Genomic DNA, 18,570 nt, shown 5'->3' on the forward strand with positions numbered 1-18,570 from the left:
TTTGATGCCTTGTGAGGCCATATGAGCATTCATAGGGTCTTCTCATATCGTACAATTCAATGTTAAATGTATATTCAAAAAAATCGGTGGCAACAAGGGTTTTTCTTTTCCTATATGAAGGGGACTTTTTTCCCTCCTTCTAAAACTTCCCGGCTGCCCTTTGTGAAGTTCCTACAATAATGATTAACATTATTAAACCAGAGACTAAAAATCTTGGTACGGACTGACCCATGGGGACACATCACTATAATTATTTTAAAATAAAATAATAAAAGGGGCGTCCCAGAGGGGGCCAAACGTCTGACTGATCCTCACAATTTATTCCTTTTTGTCAAAGTCACCCAGAAAACTTCTTAGGAGTGACTAGGATTGTGTCAGAACCAGGTGCTGCTCTCAAGTGTCTTACCTTTGTGGTTTGCCTACCTGGGTTTCCGAGTCCTTGGTTGGAAATTAATGTTCCCACAGGGATATAATATTGAGTATAACTCTAAAGATCTCTTCCAGTAGAGGCTGAGGCCATTTCTAAACACACACACACACACACACTCTCTCTCTCTCTCTCTCTCTCTCTCTCTCTCTCTCTCACACACACTCTCCTCCTCTCCCTCCCTCTTTCCCATTTTTCTCAATATGGATTGGATGGAACATTTGTTTCCCACATGATGTCTAGAAGACTGGTAGAGTTTCCCCCAATGTACTTGGAATAAACCATGCTCATCTCCTGACTATCCTGTTACTTTACAGATACTGACACTGTGCCATTCTGTCCTTTGGAGTGGAGAGGGGGTTTGTCCCTGTTACTAATATGCATCTCTATCGATCGATCGATATGCTATTCCATTTATCAGGCTCGTTTTATGAACACCTTATTGTCATTTACAGTACCCTGTCAATTTGGCAAAACCCCAGAAAACTCATATGGAACAATGCAATCATAACCTCTCCGTGACTTACAAAATATGCCTTCGAAGTCTGTGAATGAATGGGATGCATTTTCTAGAGCAGAACCCGTGAACCCATGTGTATTTTTACCTCAGTTCCTGCCACTACAGGCTCTACTTCAGCCCCCAACATGCACATACATGTGCACATCCTTTCCTTGTTGTAACTGGCAGGAAGCCTTGGGATGCCCTTTGCCCCTACTGGAAAGGCATGAAACTAAGTCTAGTACCTTCCTCCCACCCCCAAGTCAGTTCTGTCTTGCTGACCTCTCCCCAACCCTAGCTTGCTGTTCTGTTTTTCTATTTTCCCTAAATGCAACTTACTTTAAGCATGTATTAAGTTGATTACCATTCCTACAGTTAAAGGATAATAGAAAATTACCCATTTGTCAGTCTTAGCCACTTTCTTCTCTCAAATGTCTCCTTATGACGTACATCCAGACTGCACGCCCTTTTTATTTTTTTTAAAGAAGCAAAACCAAAAAAAAAAAATTTTTTTTAAGAAAATGTAAAATTTCTTTTTAAAGAAAATACAAAATTTGCTTTGTAATTTTGGCTATCACCAAAAGGGGAATCAACAAACCAGAAAACATAAAGCAAAAAAAGAAAAGTGTCCCCGACCGTTCTGTCTGTGCCTCCTCAGCGTGTGCATCTGGTTGTTCATCTCTGAAAGTGTGTAAAATACTTTTTTCTTTAAAAAAATTTTTTTTGTCCTTTTCTCCCTTTTTGTTTGGGAATTCAGTGCTTTTTGTATTATATCTATCTATCTATATATATATATCAATATGTTTCTTTTAATTGCTAGATCTTTAACTTTAGATTTGGTTTTATCCAAAATTATGAGAAAAAAGTTATGAATTGTTTTCTGCAATTTTTCCCCACTCCCTCTTTAAATGTGGAACAACTTCAGCTGCAGAATCTCACATCCCCATCTCTGGAATTAGCGCCTTCTCTCTGGGAACCCCATGCACCACGGGTGGCAGGGGGAAGATGGATGACATCATTCAGACAGAACCATTTCTCTCTAGGGAAGTGATTAGTAACCCAGCAAGTGGGCTCCCTATACAGGCTTGCCTTTCCATCAGCCCTGCAAGTCTCTGCCCCCCTCCCCGAACTCTAGATGGGGCTGTGTGGCTGCCGGTGAAGTTGTTCAACTTGAATGCATAAATCTAGTCTCCTTGTTTTTGCTTTTAATATTTTGATCATTAGTATTATTATTTTATGTATTTTGGCTACTTTTAGTAGGAAAAAAGTTTAACTGTGTTTATAATTTGGAACTCTTTAATGAAACTGTAATGATTTTTGGAGTTAATTGCATGTTGAAGAAGTTGCAGCTTAGGGTGTGTGAGATTGTGTTAGAGTTCTGTTCTTTATTTCTGTAGATGGGCATGTGTAGGCTCATTTGTTTTTGTATATTGCCCATCCCTTCCTTACAGCCAGAAGCTCTAATGCAGCTAGATCACTCCGGGCTGCCCTTACATGGACATGGCGACTCACTTACACATTCACCCCCATCCTCTTCATCTCTTGTGTAGTACACTCATAAATATGACCCTCCCCTCTCTGCATCTTTCCTTCCCATACCCCCCTTTCTTTAGCATTGTTCAAATTTATGTGCTGTCATCCATCCCCTTAAAGAAATCTAAAACTTGTCAAGACGACAAAAATATTTAAAAATTAAATATATATCTGAGAACCTCTATCAGTGCAGAAGTTCATTCAAAACCCTCCAGATTCATAGATTTTTTTTTAAAGGTAAATTATAAAAGTAAACAGGTTTCTTTTTTTTAGATTTTTTAAATCCTCGCAATCGGAATTATTTTAAATTCAAAATCGATGCCCTCCCAAGCCCCTCGAAGTAAAACTCTGTTAAAGTGCAGATTTTTTTTTTCTTTTCATGTTATGTGGTGTGGATGTATGTGTTGTTGCCTCCCTGTATCATCCTCTGTTGTAAATTATTATATTTGAAAAATTAGACATTTTGCTCAAAAGTTTTTTAAGAAATGACAACAAAAAAGCAAGTTACAAGAATGTGGCAATTCTATTTGTCCAAGAGCATTCTTACACAACTTTCTTTTGTGAATTTTTCTTTCATGCCAAAAAACATGCGGGCAATTTGTTGATGTAAGTTGACTATAAATTAATACGGTATGCTTTTTTTCACTTAAGTTATTTTATGGAAATGATTTATTTCTTTGTTTTCCAAAAACAGCCTCTATTTTTTTATTTGCTTTGGCTTTTTTTTTTTTTCCCTGTCATTATACTGTGAATGCCTTGTCGATGTTATTTGCTCTCCTTTCCTCTAGCTTACTTTGGCCCTGACGTTGGTTTTATTTTCTACTATATGATTTGAAGACAGTATTAAGTATTTTATTTCATTTGTGTCTCTTTGCTTGATTTTCACTGTTCTGTTCTGTGCTGAATTGCTTCTAATGATCAATGTGCACTCTGCTGTTGGTAGAAGGGGGTGGGTGAGTTGTTCTTACCACCCAAAGGACGCCTAGCCTCTTTGCCTGAACCAACTTTAAGGTCTTGAAAGTAATGGTAGGCTTTACAGTAGGATATTAAATTAGTTACAGCCTATGGGAGGCCTGGACCCCCAGAAGAAAATGAGTTAACTCTAAGTATTATCAGTGGTAATACATCTTCATTTAACCCCTTAGAAAGCATTTAGGGGAATTAGTCCTTTATTGTATTTTCCTTCAGCAAAGGGAAATTAAGATACTCTCAAGTGACTATGGTAGAGTTTGGTTGTCCAGGATTATACCACCAGGATCACTACAGACTACAGAATCAATTTTACTGAGAACGAAGGCATCGAGAATCCCAGGTGTTTAGAGTATCGTGCTGTAATGATGCCTTCCAATGTACAGAACTAACTACTGGTGAAAGCACACACATATTCACAGAAGGTACTCAATTCTCTACCCCCTCACCTCTCTCTCCCTGCCTCCCTCCCTGACTCTCTCTCCCTCTCCCTCCTTCCTCTCCCTCCCTCCCTCCATCTCTGCCTCTCTCCCTTGCCCTCCCTCTCCCCCCTCCCTCCCTTTCTCTCCATCTCTCTCTGCTCCCCCCTTTTCCCTTTTTATTAATAGTTGCTATTTCTCTCCTGGATTTAATCAGGTAAACTTTAAAAGGATTCTTCCAAGAAGAAACATGATGATTTTCACATCTAAAGTTTTATTTAGGAACTCTTCCAGGTAGGTAGGTGCTGCCATTTTGTGCGACCTTAGGGGTAAGAATATCCCCTTGAGACCTTAAAGGTATTTGGATTAATGTTGCCTTATGCATTTTGGGAACATAAGATCAGAAAGAAGTGCTATACAGTTTTTAAATAAAGAGGTTACTTGTTTCACTTTAATTTCAGGTACTGTGTTATCAGAAACTATTCAAGAAATATCAGACCGTGTGGGGGTTAACAGATATGTTTCCAACCCTGTAGCTTTATTTAATGAATGGGCTTTTTCTCAGTTCAGACAATTTTATACTGTTTCATGTGCTGGATGATATTTTGGGTTTAAAACCAAGAACTTCCTAAATGGGGTGTTAATTTTGTCTAATAGAATTTATTTTTGTTGAGGAAGCTATCCATAGGTCAACTTAATAAAAGGTTAATCGTTTTTTTTTTAATACAAGCTCGTTGAATTCAAATCTGCGTGTAAAATAGCCTCAATTAAAAAAATTAAAAAATAAAATAGCCTCAATAATCTAGATCCTATATTATTATACTTGTACCTTTGCATGAGGCTATTAAAACAAAACAAAAAAATGGTCAGAAGAATGTCATCAATGGTTTCAGTGTTTACAGGCCCCAAAATGTTAGTAGAATGCCAGTAACTAGCATTTTGGGTAACAGTGGGTTCTGTGCTAAATACTTAATATGCATTATAATTAATATTAACATGCATTATTATTATTCATACTGGTGGTGTTATTACTTCCACTTTTCAGAGAGTTAAAGAACTTTCACCAAACTCATGTCTAGTAAAGCCACAGAACTGTGATGCGAACCTGAGTATGACTCCAGGGACAAAGCTCTTAGTCAACAGGCAAATGAAAAACTCCACTTGACAGTCCTTATTTGACAATGTTGAAGGATATCCAGGGGCCTCGTCTCATCTTACCTGGGCATGTACTGGAAAATAGAATCTGTAGCCTTTCAGAATCAAATCCTTTCAGACAAACTAGGGGGATAATGTCCTACTTAGAGATTCTCATCTTATTAAAATGTAAGGGAAGCCCCTTTGAGACCCTTGAGTTTTTCTGGAGTCTTCTTCCCAGGTCCTTGCCATGTTTGTCCATGGCTATTTTTTCTAAAGGTGGACAGGAATTGCAAGCTTTGGGATATTTATGTGCCACACGTACACACTGCTTTGGCACCAAATAACTAAATGAGTATCATTCAGCAACCAATTTGGGGGGGGGGTGATGATTTTTCCATATTACATGAATTTCTCAAAGAACCTAAATAGACATAAAAGAAATTCAAGGAACTGGAACATGGTGTCCTCTCTCAGTCTGGCTCTTTGGTGTCATTGTTTGGTATTTTTGTGACTTCTTAGACTCAAATATCTCCAGAGAGGCAAAGGTTGGAGCCACATTGAAATTTCGTGCTGCTCTTGTTTTTTTCAGATGACCTACTGCATTCACCATCACCTGCAACATTCTCACAGTTCAGAAGAGTTCTATTAAATTTTTAATACACTGTCTTTTTCGATGGCAGAGAGCCCCTTTTGCTGGATATCAGCCCTAGACACATGAATTATATATCTATAAATACACTCATAAAGCAAAAAAGCAGGGCAGCCTTCAGGGCTAAAATAGACCTTTTATATCCCTAGTGATCTCTCTAGTTTAAAGAAAAGCACAACCCTGTCAAAAAGGGGTATATATTCCTGATTTTAAATGCTAACGTTAAGGAATAAAGATAGTTCTTATTCCAAGCCAAAGAAAAATTCTGGGGATAGAGTAGGAAATTAGGGTGTTGATGGCCTTCAGGGTTTCTGCCTGTAACCCCCTATGATTTTAGGCTTGTTGCTTCTGTGAATACTTTTACAAGCACAGGCATCTGGTAGACCCCTGACTCCATAGTCTTTGGGCATTGAAAAAAGGTATCAACAGCTGCTCCAGCATTTCTGAGGATAATCACTTTGGATTAAAACAAATAAACATAAAATCTTAAATAGCTTTTTACAATTATTTCTCTTAAGGATTTAATCATGGGAGAAATGTATCCCTCATCTCAAAGGATGTGTGCCCTTGGACTCCCCAGGATACTATAATCATCCTAACTCTTAAAGATGGAATTTGACATTAAAATTGATTATAGACACCAACTCACACACCTGTCCCAGGCAGCTTGCACATTTATAGTTCTCTAGAATTTTCCATCTCATTTTTACTGTACTTCCCATTCGTAACAATTCCCACAGCCCAGCTGACTTCCTTTTAGACTGAAGACATTCTTCAAAGTCTTAAGATGCCAGGAAAGGGGTGGATTATGAAAGCTTTTCTCCTTTTTCGTTGATGGACCTACCACCAGAATTGGGGCTCCCTTTTCCCTGATGGGGCATCATTTATCTTTTTTTTTTTTTTAATCACTGCTGCCAGGATTAATAACAAAAATGGCAAAGAAAACTGAAGATTAGTAATTTGGACAGATTCTTTTATTTAAACTCCGAAATAGCATACCCATCATTTTAGTTTTGAAATAAGCTCTTATGATGTCACTTAGGGGCTCACCAACCTTTTAGAAGCTCTTTATAAATTGGCAAGCTTTAGGACACTCCACTTCATTATGAAAATGATGGTTTCTACTCATTTTTTTTTTTAATCCAAGAGAGATTAAGAGATGCCGAATTGGGAAGTGAACAGCAAAGGAAAGGGGGGGGGCAATTCAACTGCAGAGTGAACAGTCTGTGGATTTTTGTAGACTTTTTACAACAAAGGCACTGCAGAAGCTTTAGCTAGGATTGAAAAAAAGGGGGGGCAAATTTAAGACTCCAGTTGGGTGTCACAGATGGTACACTAAAATTGCAAATGAATGCCGCTCTGTAATCATGAAGGCAGTGATCTTCATCTCACTTAAAGGGACACCAGCACCCTATTTAACGATTTGCCTTTATATTGAAGTGTTCTGTACCAGGCTTTTGCCTTTTAGCAGATTGGTTATTCCTTGTCCTTTATCCCAGTTTCCTCTCTGCTTAATATACATGGAGCAGATTTTTATCATTGTCCTAAGGAACAGAGGACTCTCAGTATTTGTGCCAGAAAGCAACGCACAAGCTAAACCTTTATTCTAGGTGACACGGGTAAAAAAAAAAAAAAAATCCTGCCTTGTTCTCTGAAGGAAAGTAAAATCATCCCTAGTAATCTCTAGGGAACCTTCAAACACGGCATGGGCCTTCTCTTCTCTCGTCGCCCTTTTTGTCCTTAAACACGGCCTTTTTCCACAGGTCACCTTAAATATGAACACTTGGCCACCCCCTCCGTCCCCAGAAGAATAAGGAGAAAAGTAAATTCAGGGTTAGTTTTAGGACTGGCTTACCTTTAGGGAACTGTGCTCCAAATCCCAGTTATAAAAACTAGCAAAAGTTGTAAATTGTGCATTAAATATGTTGCAAGATATATGAATTATATATATTCACAATGTCAAAAAATTAAAAAAAAAAAAGTCACACTGGTCCAGTAAAACAAGTCTGAAGCTTTGACAAATCTGCAAAGATCGTTTCACTCAATAGTTTGAAACTCTTGAGCACTAGAAGAGAAGCTTGGGGTTATTGCATAGCCCAAAATATCATCTTGAAATGCTCAGGAAGGTTCACATCTTTCCCTACATGTGGTAACATTATCAGGTAGGACAGACATGACGGACCGTATGTTACCTTCCCAATGATACACCTGATATACATTATTGCCACCCTCCCCAACTCCGTTTCTGTCTGCTTAACACAATGTTACTGGTTAATTCTGGAGTAAAGCTTCTGACCTGGGCACAAAGGGTTCTCCCAGGTCCTTCGAAGGTATGCAACAGCCTTCCTCTCGCGAGGCCCTTCTCTTAGCACAGCTGCGATCTGGGCAGTTCAGCTGCACCAGTTCCAAAGGAGGCACAGGAAATGTTTTTAAAGTTGTAAGGTATGGGAAGCAGAGCAGAAGAGTTCTCATTTGTGAGTCAGTCTTCATAGGAAGAATCTGGAAAGACTGTGTAAGCTCAAAGGCTTGTCCACCTAGAACTCTGCCACCAATAAGGGGCACCTCAGCAAGAGTCACATCTGACAGATGTTCAAACACCATCAGGGCAGTTACTGTGGGGGCAGAACAGACAAGAACGTCACACCTGGCTCAGTGCTTAACGACCCAGCTCAGAAACAGTATCATATTAGCAACTCAACTGTCTGACTAACTGGGACCGGGAAACATCATGCCGTCCCTGCTAGAGGATTTTTTTAAAACAGCTGGAATACATTTTTGGAGTAAATTCAATGAGGAGATATGAACAGTGACTTCTGGAGATTCTCTGTTTGAAAAATAACTATTGTAAAGAGACACAGAAGAGACCTTGATTATCTTGCTTACGCATGTGAGTAATAACCGTGGCCCTACAATTAGGTGAGTAACATCCACCAGGGAATGTCTGTGGTACCCATGATTTGCAAGGCACTACGATTTACTGAACTACTCTGAACTTTTCCTGACCTCGTCCACATGTTTATAAGTGCAATAACTAGGGTCTGTGGGCAAACCAATTTATTTTTCCCACTCTAGGTAAGAATCACTGATTTTAATCTTCTTATGATTTTATTTATCTACTTGAGAGAGAGACAGAACAGGGAGCGGCAGAGGGGGAGGCTAGCTGAGCAGGGAGCCTGACAGGGGGCTTGATCTCAGGACCCTGAGATCATAACCGGAGCCAAAGCCAGATGCTTAACTGATGGAGCCACCCAGGTGCTCCAAGAATTGTTGATTTTAAAAACTCACTTTGCTATCTCTACATTTCTGACTCTGAGTTTTCCTCAAAGCATGGATATCTAGTCTGGGGATTTTTTAAATTTAGTATCCAGCTCAGCATATATTGCCCATAGCATAAAAGCAATGCATAAACATAGTATGAGATCAGTGCAAGGCAAGTTGTCATTTAATAGGTGAATTTCTGGAAAAGCATAGTCAAAAAGGGTTTGTTAGATGAACATTTTTAACCTCTCCTAGTTCCCCTCACTTAGCATACAGTAAATGAAGACTGAACTTGATAAATGTTAAAGACAGTAGCTTAAGCTACTAAAGACAATCTTTTATGTTCACTGATCTTGAGCTCTGTGACACGGAGAATATGTCATGCTCATCCTCATGGGAGCAAGTAAGTAGAAACCCAAGACGGCGATAAAGAAATGCTAGGGCTCACGGATTCATCACATGCATGAGTGCATATGAGCATGTGCATACACACACACATACACATACACACACACACACACACACACAAATTCTTGTAGCCAGTTTTTCCAACAGTAACATGCAATGTCATTATCTCGTAAGCAGATCCTGGAAACAGCCTACTTGAATCGTATCTAAATAATTACTTGAGAGTATCTTTACAACCTAGGGATTTCAGATTTTGGTGGCAAGAGGCATATAATGGGCTCTGAATCAGTTTAGAATGGTTAGGCTACAGCAAGAAAGGATCCATGTGTGGACCCAGGTCATTTTATTGTAATTTCTGATGCCTAACCTATGAAATACAGTCACTGGAAATGACTATGGATTGTGTCTATCTACAAATATACTAATTGTGTTTTTCTTTTTCTTTTCAATCCCAGGAGGTGAATTAGTTGTCCCTCTTCTTGTAGAAGACCCTTTAGCTACCCCTCCTATTGCTACTCGTGCACCTTCCATTACACTCCCCCCTACCTTTCGCCCCCTCCTCACCATTATTGAGACCACCAAAGATTCCCTGTCCATGACCTCTGAGGCGGGGTTACCTTGCTTGTCGGACCAAGGCAGCGATGGTTGTGATGATGATGGCTTGGTGATATCTGGGTATGGCTCAGGGGAAACCTTTGACTCTAACCTGCCCCCTACTGATGATGAAGATTTTTACACCACCTTCTCCTTGGTAACAGATAAGAGTCTTTCCACTTCAATCTTCGAAGGTGGCTACAAAGCACATGCGCCCAAGTGGGAATCCAAGGACTTTAGACCTAACAAAGTCTCCGAAACTAGTAGGACTACTACCACATCTTTGTCCCCTGAGCTGATCCGCTTCACAGCTTCCTCCTCGTCTGGGATGGTGCCCAAATTGCCAGCTGGCAAAATGAATAACCGTGATCTCAAACCCCAGCCTGATATAGTCTTGCTTCCGTTGCCCACTGCCTATGAGCTAGACAGCACCAAACTGAAGAGCCCACTAATTACTTCCCCCATGTTCCGTAATGTGCCCACAGCAAACCCCACGGAGCCGGGAGTCAGACGGGTTCCGGGGGCCTCAGAGGTGATCCGGGAGTCGAGCAGTACAACAGGGATGGTCGTCGGCATTGTGGCTGCTGCCGCCCTCTGCATCTTGATCCTCTTGTACGCCATGTACAAGTACAGGAACAGGGACGAGGGGTCCTATCAAGTGGACGAGACGCGGAACTACATCAGCAACTCAGCCCAGAGCAACGGCACGCTCATCAAGGAGAAGCAGCAGAGCTCGAAGAGCGGCCACAAGAAACAAAAAAACAAGGACAAGGAGTATTATGTGTAAAAACGACACCGCTAATAATCACGTGAATTTATGACACAGAATTATTTATATATAAATCTATAAATACTTGGAAATGAGATTTCACAGATGTCAGAACTGTTACTACTATGAGATGGGGTGTACCACGACTATGGTGGGGAAAACCGTTTTTAAAAGGACACACACACACATGAACCTACCTATCAAGCTCAGCCGTGGCTGCTTTGATTCAGTCATCGCTCGGAGACAGAACTTTCTCTCTGCCCTGCTGTATCATAAAGCACATACTTTGCGCTCTTGGAGCAAGCAGCTGGCTCCCCCACTTTCGCGGACTTGGAAGCTTCCTTCTCTTGAGGACTTTTCACCCAAGGTAGAAGACTCCATGGCTTACTTGTTCCATAACTCCAAGTGAGTCTGTAATGATGTTTGTGAAGCTTGACTGTAACGATGTTTTCTTTTTTTTTTCCTTTTGGTTTAATTATGTAAAAAACAAAAACAAAAAAAAATGAAAAAAAAAGTAAAACAAAAACAAAAAAACCCACCCTTATCTGGTTTTGGCCAGTGTACGTGTACCTTTTCAAGATCTGAGGGGAAAAAAAAATGGCTTTTGGGTTTTTGTTTATTTTTTGAGAATGACTGGACATACGAAGAAAAAACAAAAAAACTCAGAAAACGAAAGTTAAGAGAGACTATTGCCATATGAACTCAAAAGCTACCATGGTGTTCACTCTACATATCAGGTTGTGGTATTTCTAGAATCTGTTGTTTGTTTCCTGTATGATGCTTTGCTGAACACATAGCAAAACCACATGATGGATGATAGCATCGATTTGAAAAGCTGGTCCCTCAGGATCTAATTTCAGAATTTGCCACCCAAACCCTGGCCAGATGGGTTTAGGGATGGTTTTATCAGAGCTATTGGCTTTACTTAACAATATTGTTCCTGTTCATTAGCCCAGCCAAATTGTGGTAAAGGAGAGAGCCCCACAAACTAACACAGAGCCTTTCCTAGGGAAGGTGGAGAGGGGGTGGGCTGGATCTGTGACTGTTTGAAATGCATGCCAATCATAAAAGACAAGACGATACTAGAAGTCCGTTAAAGAATCAAAACAGTAGGGGAGTTCAACGTGTGATGGATCCACAAAAGGTCACACAAGCCAAACGTGGCATGACAGAGTGCAAAATACATTTTTCCCCCCGCCCCCAACATGATGTTTTCCATAGTGGTTTAATTTTGTAGCCTGACACTTACGGATAACTCTGTCCTTCCATTTGCTCACATCTCCCTTCGCCCATCTTTTCTAAAAACAAATAAATAAATAATAAATGAATAAAGCTGCTGTGACACACAAAAAAAGGAATTTAATAGTATAATATATATATAAATAAATATATATACAGATATATTTATCATGGTATGTTTGATGGGATGACTGCAACAGGAACACTGTTAAAGTCTTTGAAGTGGAATGAGAATGTCGTTTTAAAAGAAAATAACAAAACAACAAAAAAGTAAACCTTAAAATGTGAAGAAAGTGTGAGTTTTAGTTTTGTCACAGTTAACTGTGTCAAAGAGAATAAACAATCTTCTCAGATTTTGTTTACATATTTTACTACATTTTTGCTGGTCTAATTCCTTAGCCACTATGTACATACTGCTTTCAGAACTGTTCTTTCCTTTCTGTGGGTTTGTTTCGGTTTGTTTGGTTGATATTCCAGTTGTCTGTCTTTCTTTTTGAGAAGAGGAAACAAATGTACAGGAAAACAAACTGGTTGTGTGGCCATAGCTAATGCAAAAAGCAAGAGACAAAGCAAGACAAATATTCACACAGAAATGACGTATGGCTTCTGGAGGGTCGGCTGTATACAATTTCTTTTGTACAGATGAAAACCATTCAGCTGTTTAGATTTAGAAATCTACTCTTGCTGGTCTTCGTAAGTTGCATGAATATTTGACTTTTGAGAAATATCTTAAAGACACGGGGCGAAACGCAATCTAAACGATGATAGCCTTTACAAATGTGTATGGAAAGAGGTGTTCCTCATCATCTGATATTTCAATGTGTTACGAGTCTTGGATTTTTTTGTTGTCATTAAAAAAGACAGGATTATAAAGAGATATCAAAGCACGATTTTAGATAACTTAAATGGCCCAACCTATATGAAGTTGATTATATCTCGATGTCTGTAAAAGATTGCTGTTTTTGGAGTCTTGAGGTCTTGTGAACTGATTTCCTGCTTTCTTTCTTTACACTTTTTTATTTGAGTAAAAATACATTTGTTATATTCCTTTTAGTGTAAGTTTCTATTTGGACAATCTTATGGGAACATGTGCATTCTGTATGTGAGCCTCTATCATATTCCTGTTGTTTTACGAGCAGACTCTTAAGGAATTTATTTTATGATGTTGTGAAGTTACTGCTTTTTCTTTTTCCTTTCTCTTTTATTTCATATTTGCATTTTCGTTCAAGGATATGCTTAGCAATAAAATGTTCTTCCCAAAACCTTGTATGATGATGCATTTTTATTTATTTTCTAAATATTTGGGAAAGGAGCTAAACATCATATCTTATTGAAAGCCAAGTAAGCTAGGACCATGTGAAATAAAATCTTCTAACCAGTGACTAATTATTTATATAGATTTATAAAAAGTGGCGTATTTATGGGCTGAACAACTATTGTCTGTCAACTCAGGTGTTTGTTATTATTTAGATTGCTATGATAGGGTAAGCAGGAGGGAAAACACTTCTGAACAGGTAAGAGGACAGAAGCATTGTATTCTGGGAATTATTGGATACTATACATTTTTTAAAAATATTTGGTAACTTTTAAGTATTTGCTGCAAGTCAACAAGCTTTGAACAGTTTTCCAGAACCTTGCTTATATAATGTCTTAAGCCCTGGAAAGCTTTAGATGCCTTCTCTCCAAGTTTCCTGGCATGTTGAACATTTTTTTTTTAAATTACTAAGTCCAAAGACAAAATATAAATGAATGCTTACATTTTAACAGCTTCTTTCTAGATTTTTGGATTATCAAATTCTGCAAATATTCATTATAGCTGGCACCTTTCTCATGTCTCAGGCATCCTTGATGTGCTGGTTCCCTATGCACAACGCTGACTTTGCCAATTGCATAATCCATCACGATATCCCACATTTCTCACCATGATCCTGACATGTTGGTTAACTGAACTGGTGTACTCTATCCATACAGAGGTTACCAGTTTTCAGAGAGAAAAGCAAATTTAGTTAACCCGGTTCCTTCGCATTTCATTAGTGGAATGGTCATGCTGTTTAATTATCATGGGAATGGGAGAGGGGAAAGGCTCAATGATGTCAAATTATGGGAAGTTCCTTTTTTGCTGCCTGTCTTGGATAATTTATGTAAATTAAAGCAACATTTATCAATCCCCATAATGTGCCAGGTACTGTGTTAAATGTTTTGGATCTGTGTAGTGTGTTTAGTCCCCAAGTAGTAGGTAGTACTTTCCTTATCTTAAAGATGAAGAAACGAAGACACAAACAGCTTAATGACAACTTGGCAAATACATTCCTAATCATGTTAGAGGTCAGGCCCTGCTGACACAGAGGTCAGAGGGATGTCATGGAATGGGTAGAGGTACTGAGACCCAACAGGGTTGGGTTGGAACCCCAGCTACCAGGACTCTCACCATGTACGGGCAAATGTCACAGTCTCTCTGAAATTTGGCCTCCTCATCTGAAAAATATGACACCTTAATGACCTTGCCTTGCAAGGTAGTTTGGGGAAAAAGTGAAATAAAGTGTTTTAATTGTGACTGATACAGAGTAAGGGCTCAACAAAGTAAGCTTCTTTATTCTGAGTCCTTTGCTATTCTGTATACAGTAACTGCCTTCTAGAATTAGAAATCCTGCACTAAATTCTACACTATTAAGAAGACTTAGTTGTTGTCAAACAATGTTGGCAAGTCACGACAAATCGTAATAGACAAACTAGTCTTTTTCTGGTCATACTTTGATTGCAAGCATGACTGCAACTGGTAAGTATGTGGCATTGAAATATGGTAGCATGCATCTGTCTGACAGCACATTTTAAGCAAGTGGCCAGAAGTTGGGGTATGTAAAGGGAGTCTAGATTTGAGAACACTTGCCAGAGAAATTCCCAAATAATGGTTCATGTGGTAGATTGATCAAGACCTAAGTGGCATTTGCTCAGACACATTGGTTAGAGTCCATCAACAGAAATACTTTTTCACTGTCGTTCCATGAGGAAATGTTGAGACTACACCATCTCTTTTCAATGTGTTTAACTTTGGCCCTAGGCTTTGGAATATAAAAAGCTTAGTTCAGATCTTGGATCTGAATCCTTGGTCTATCCTTTACTAGCTGTGAAACTTTGAGTAAGGTGTGCAGTGACTCTAGTTTCATCTGTGAAATTGAAATGATATTGTCCTCCACTTAGTGCTATTCTATAATTAAATGAGCTGATGTGAATGTAAGTGCCTTCTTATAAGCACAGTGCCTGGCCCATAGCCCTCAAACAATGATAGCTAATATTGCCTTTTTAATCATTGGATATTGTCCTAGGAAAAAACAAGACAAAATTCCTTCTAAAAGTTTAGAAAGGATATATATTGGAGAGCCCCAGAGCAATGACTTTACTCTGTCACCTAAAATCATAATTGTTTTTATTCCCCTAGAGTTCAAATCACATTAGATTCTTTGAGCTCTTCTTGAGTGTTCCACCAGAAATGTGCATACCCCTGTAAAACCCATTATTTTAATCAACTCCTTCAGTATAGGGTGCATAAGAAAGATTCGAATGGTAGCCTGTTCCAGACCTCAAAGGACAGTATTCCATCCCTTCCAAATTACAGAGTTATCATGGCCTTAGACACCCTTTCAAAACCCTATGTTGGCTTTCCTGCCATAAACTTACTAAGTATCACTATTTAGTATATAATCCAAGAACCACTTTAAGCATTTACTCTTTTGATAATTCAACCAACACTTACTGTACCATCCAATCTACTATTGGGTGCTGTTACTTTGTTTCAGTGAAGGCAGACAATGGATGTAAGCCTTTTGTCTGGTATAGATCTCTATGGCCTAAAGTTCTCTTCACTCTATTCAAGTTGAAATTTGATCTTTCTCCAAAGATATCCGAGCCCGGTACTTGTCCCAGTTCAATTAAAATCTTGACAATTCTGCTTGAAATTGGTTTGATTATTAATGTACTTATTGGACATTGACTAAATGATGACTGTATCTTAAATTGAGAGACTTAAGGAATTTACAACATACTAAAAGAATACAAATAATCATAGTGAATAAAGTTAGCTGCCAAAAAGTACAAACTACATTCTTTGGGGGTTCAGAAGAAATTACTTAAGGGGGGGCTTCAGAGAGGAGGTGATAGTTCAGGTAAAACTTGGAAAACTGGTAAGCAGAGATCAGGGCTACATGCCATTCCAAGCAAAGCACTGAAATGGAAGCAAGGAGGATTAAAACCATAATTTGGATGGATCACAGACTGTGAATAAAGTGTATTAGGGATGGTATGACTCAAGTTTTTTGAATTTTGTTAATGACAGGGAAGAATAATGAAAGGATGTTGAGAGGCTCTCAAGGTCAAGGGCTAGTTGCTGAGTACAGAGGACACAAGCATGTTTGAAGAGAAAGGTAATAACTGATACATTCTCAGAGAATGTAAAGGATAATTAGAGAGATCAAGTTTGCATATAGAGATATTACTCTGAACAAAACAAGGGAAGAGTATTCTTCTGATACAACAACAAAGGAGAGAGTGGGATAAACAAAACTGACATTTCAGTGCAGGTGACAGAAGTAGCAGCAAGTACAGTCAGCCTCAATGTTCAAGATGAGGTCAAAGTCACCTAACAGGAGACTGTGAGCACAGGCAGAAGTCTGCTGATAACCCTGTTAGGAAGACGGCTAATAAAAGTATCAGTCAGAGGTCAACTGTCATTATCTGGTATTAAAAGTAATACTTTATATTTTTGCTACATTTCTTTTTTATGTCCTGCCTTGTAGTCTAATCTTGTGTTTCCAAATTTAGAGTTCTTTCAATTATGTAATGCTTTCTCTAGAGAAGCAAGCCATTTTGTACTTTTTTTTTCCAGAAGCATTTGGAGTGGAAGCTAAGGAAGAGGATGATAGGATGCTGTGTGTAACCTACTCGGGCTGCCACAACAAAATATTAAAAGCTGGGCGGTTTACCCAACAGAAATTTCTTTCTCACAGTTCTGGAGGCTGGGAGTCCCAGATCAAGATCTGGTAGGGTTTGTTTTCTTATGAGGGTTTTCTTGGCTTGTAGACAGCAGCCTTCTAAATCTGTCCTTTTGTCTACGCACATGCTGCGAGGGCGCAGGGGAGAGAGATCTTCCTCTTCTTATAAGCCCCAGTCCCTTGGATCAGGATCCTACCCTTCTGACCTCATTTAACTTCACCTCCTAAAGATCCTTCCTCCAAATGCAGTCATTTGGGAGGTGGGGGGAGTTAGGCTTCAACATACGAATTTGGGGGGGGGGGACACAATTCAGTCCATCACAGACGTACATGGTATCAGGAATTAGTAAGATGAAGATTTCAAGAGCTCAAAGGATTAAAGGAACCCAGAAGCGACTCTAGCCTTGTTGAAGTGCCTGCACGGGCAAGGTAGAGTGCGGATAAACCCAGGAGAGACTAAACCACAGGAGCAGGAGAATCACAGGACTGGGTGCCGGGATTGCGAAGGAGTGTTAGGGGTGTCTAAGAGAGAGGCCGTAGGAGACAGGAATAGCTAATGGGAACCCAGGCTTAGATTTGGAGGTGCACTAAGGGAATCGTGTGAGCCTCAAGAGGCTGTGAGGTTTTGCAGTGGGTATTAGGTCCATGGGTTCTCCGGTCAGAATCCCACGGCTTGTATTCTAGTGCTATAACTTGAGATAAATTATTTGGTCTAACTAAGACTCAGCTTTCATACCTATAAAAGGAAATTATAATTACCTGTCTTGTAAGTTTGTCAGGAAAGGCTGAATAAAAGAATTCATGTAAAATGCTTAACTTACGCCTGGCACATAGTAAACCTTAATCGATGTCAATCATTATTACAGTTTGGCTTTGTTACCTGACTCAAGCTGGATCGAAATTAGCGACTACCCGCATGGCTATCCAGCACCACAAAGGGCATACAAATCTAGAAATCAGGCAATCACCCTATTTCCCTAAGTCTTTCATTTTCCAAGAAAATACAAAATTCAGTTGCCTGCTCACTAGCAAAGCTTTCCCTTCACTGCCAGGCGTTCTCTGCTTCCAGGCTGCAGCTTGGATCGCGAGCCCATGCCAGCTTGCACCCTGGGACTGCCACTCCTCTCCTGCATTTCTAGCTCCCAGCTTTCCTGTACGTGGCAGCTGGTCAATCAAACACTGGGAAGCCAAGACACCGTCAGGAAACCTTATACCCCTTTACTGAAATGCATTATTTTGGTTTTGTTTTTAATTTGGCTTTTTATTGTGCTCAAGAGAATAGTATAATAAACCCCCATTTATCTATCATCTGACTTCAAGCAATATTAATATTTTGCTGTTCTTGTTTTATCTATGCCCATCTTCCCATGAAAGAATATCTTTTAATACTACACGGTGTTAAACAAACAAACAAACAAAAAAGGGCATTGAAGGAGTAGTTATTATTGGGTCTCTTGACCTGAGTCTTGTTCTTAATCAATGTGTTTCAGAGTACCTTTCTGATGGACAATGGCATGATTCCAGTTCTTTATTCAATGACAGCATAAAAGAGCAGATTAACTGCTAAGTAGACTCTTCATCGTTTAATGAGATCGCCTGAAAACTGAAAGGATTTTTCAGCTTGTGCTGTGTATTTCAATTCAACTGTGCTCACTTTCTGAAATGAATAAGAACGTCTATAGAT

General features: G+C 39.3%; 1 protein-coding gene across 2 annotated transcripts in view; it reads left to right on the forward strand.

The window, feature by feature from the left end:
- NRXN3 (neurexin 3) overlaps positions 1-13,157 on the forward strand; it is a 1,516,445-nt gene extending 1,503,288 nt beyond the window's left edge. For both annotated transcript variants that reach the window (XM_045807717.2, XM_087856158.1), the window contains one exon: positions 9,755-13,157. In XM_045807717.2, the coding sequence (XP_045663673.2) occupies positions 9,755-10,680 (926 nt within the window). In that variant the 3' untranslated portion in view covers positions 10,681-13,157. The remainder of the gene's footprint in view (positions 1-9,754) is intronic.
- The last annotated feature ends 5,413 nt before the right edge of the window (positions 13,158-18,570 follow it).

The sequence above is a fragment of the Ursus americanus genome, chromosome 26, assembly GCF_024610735.1.
Source record: "Ursus americanus isolate L20-20 chromosome 26, mUrsAme1.1.p, whole genome shotgun sequence".
NCBI classification, from domain to species: domain Eukaryota; kingdom Metazoa; phylum Chordata; class Mammalia; order Carnivora; family Ursidae; genus Ursus; species Ursus americanus.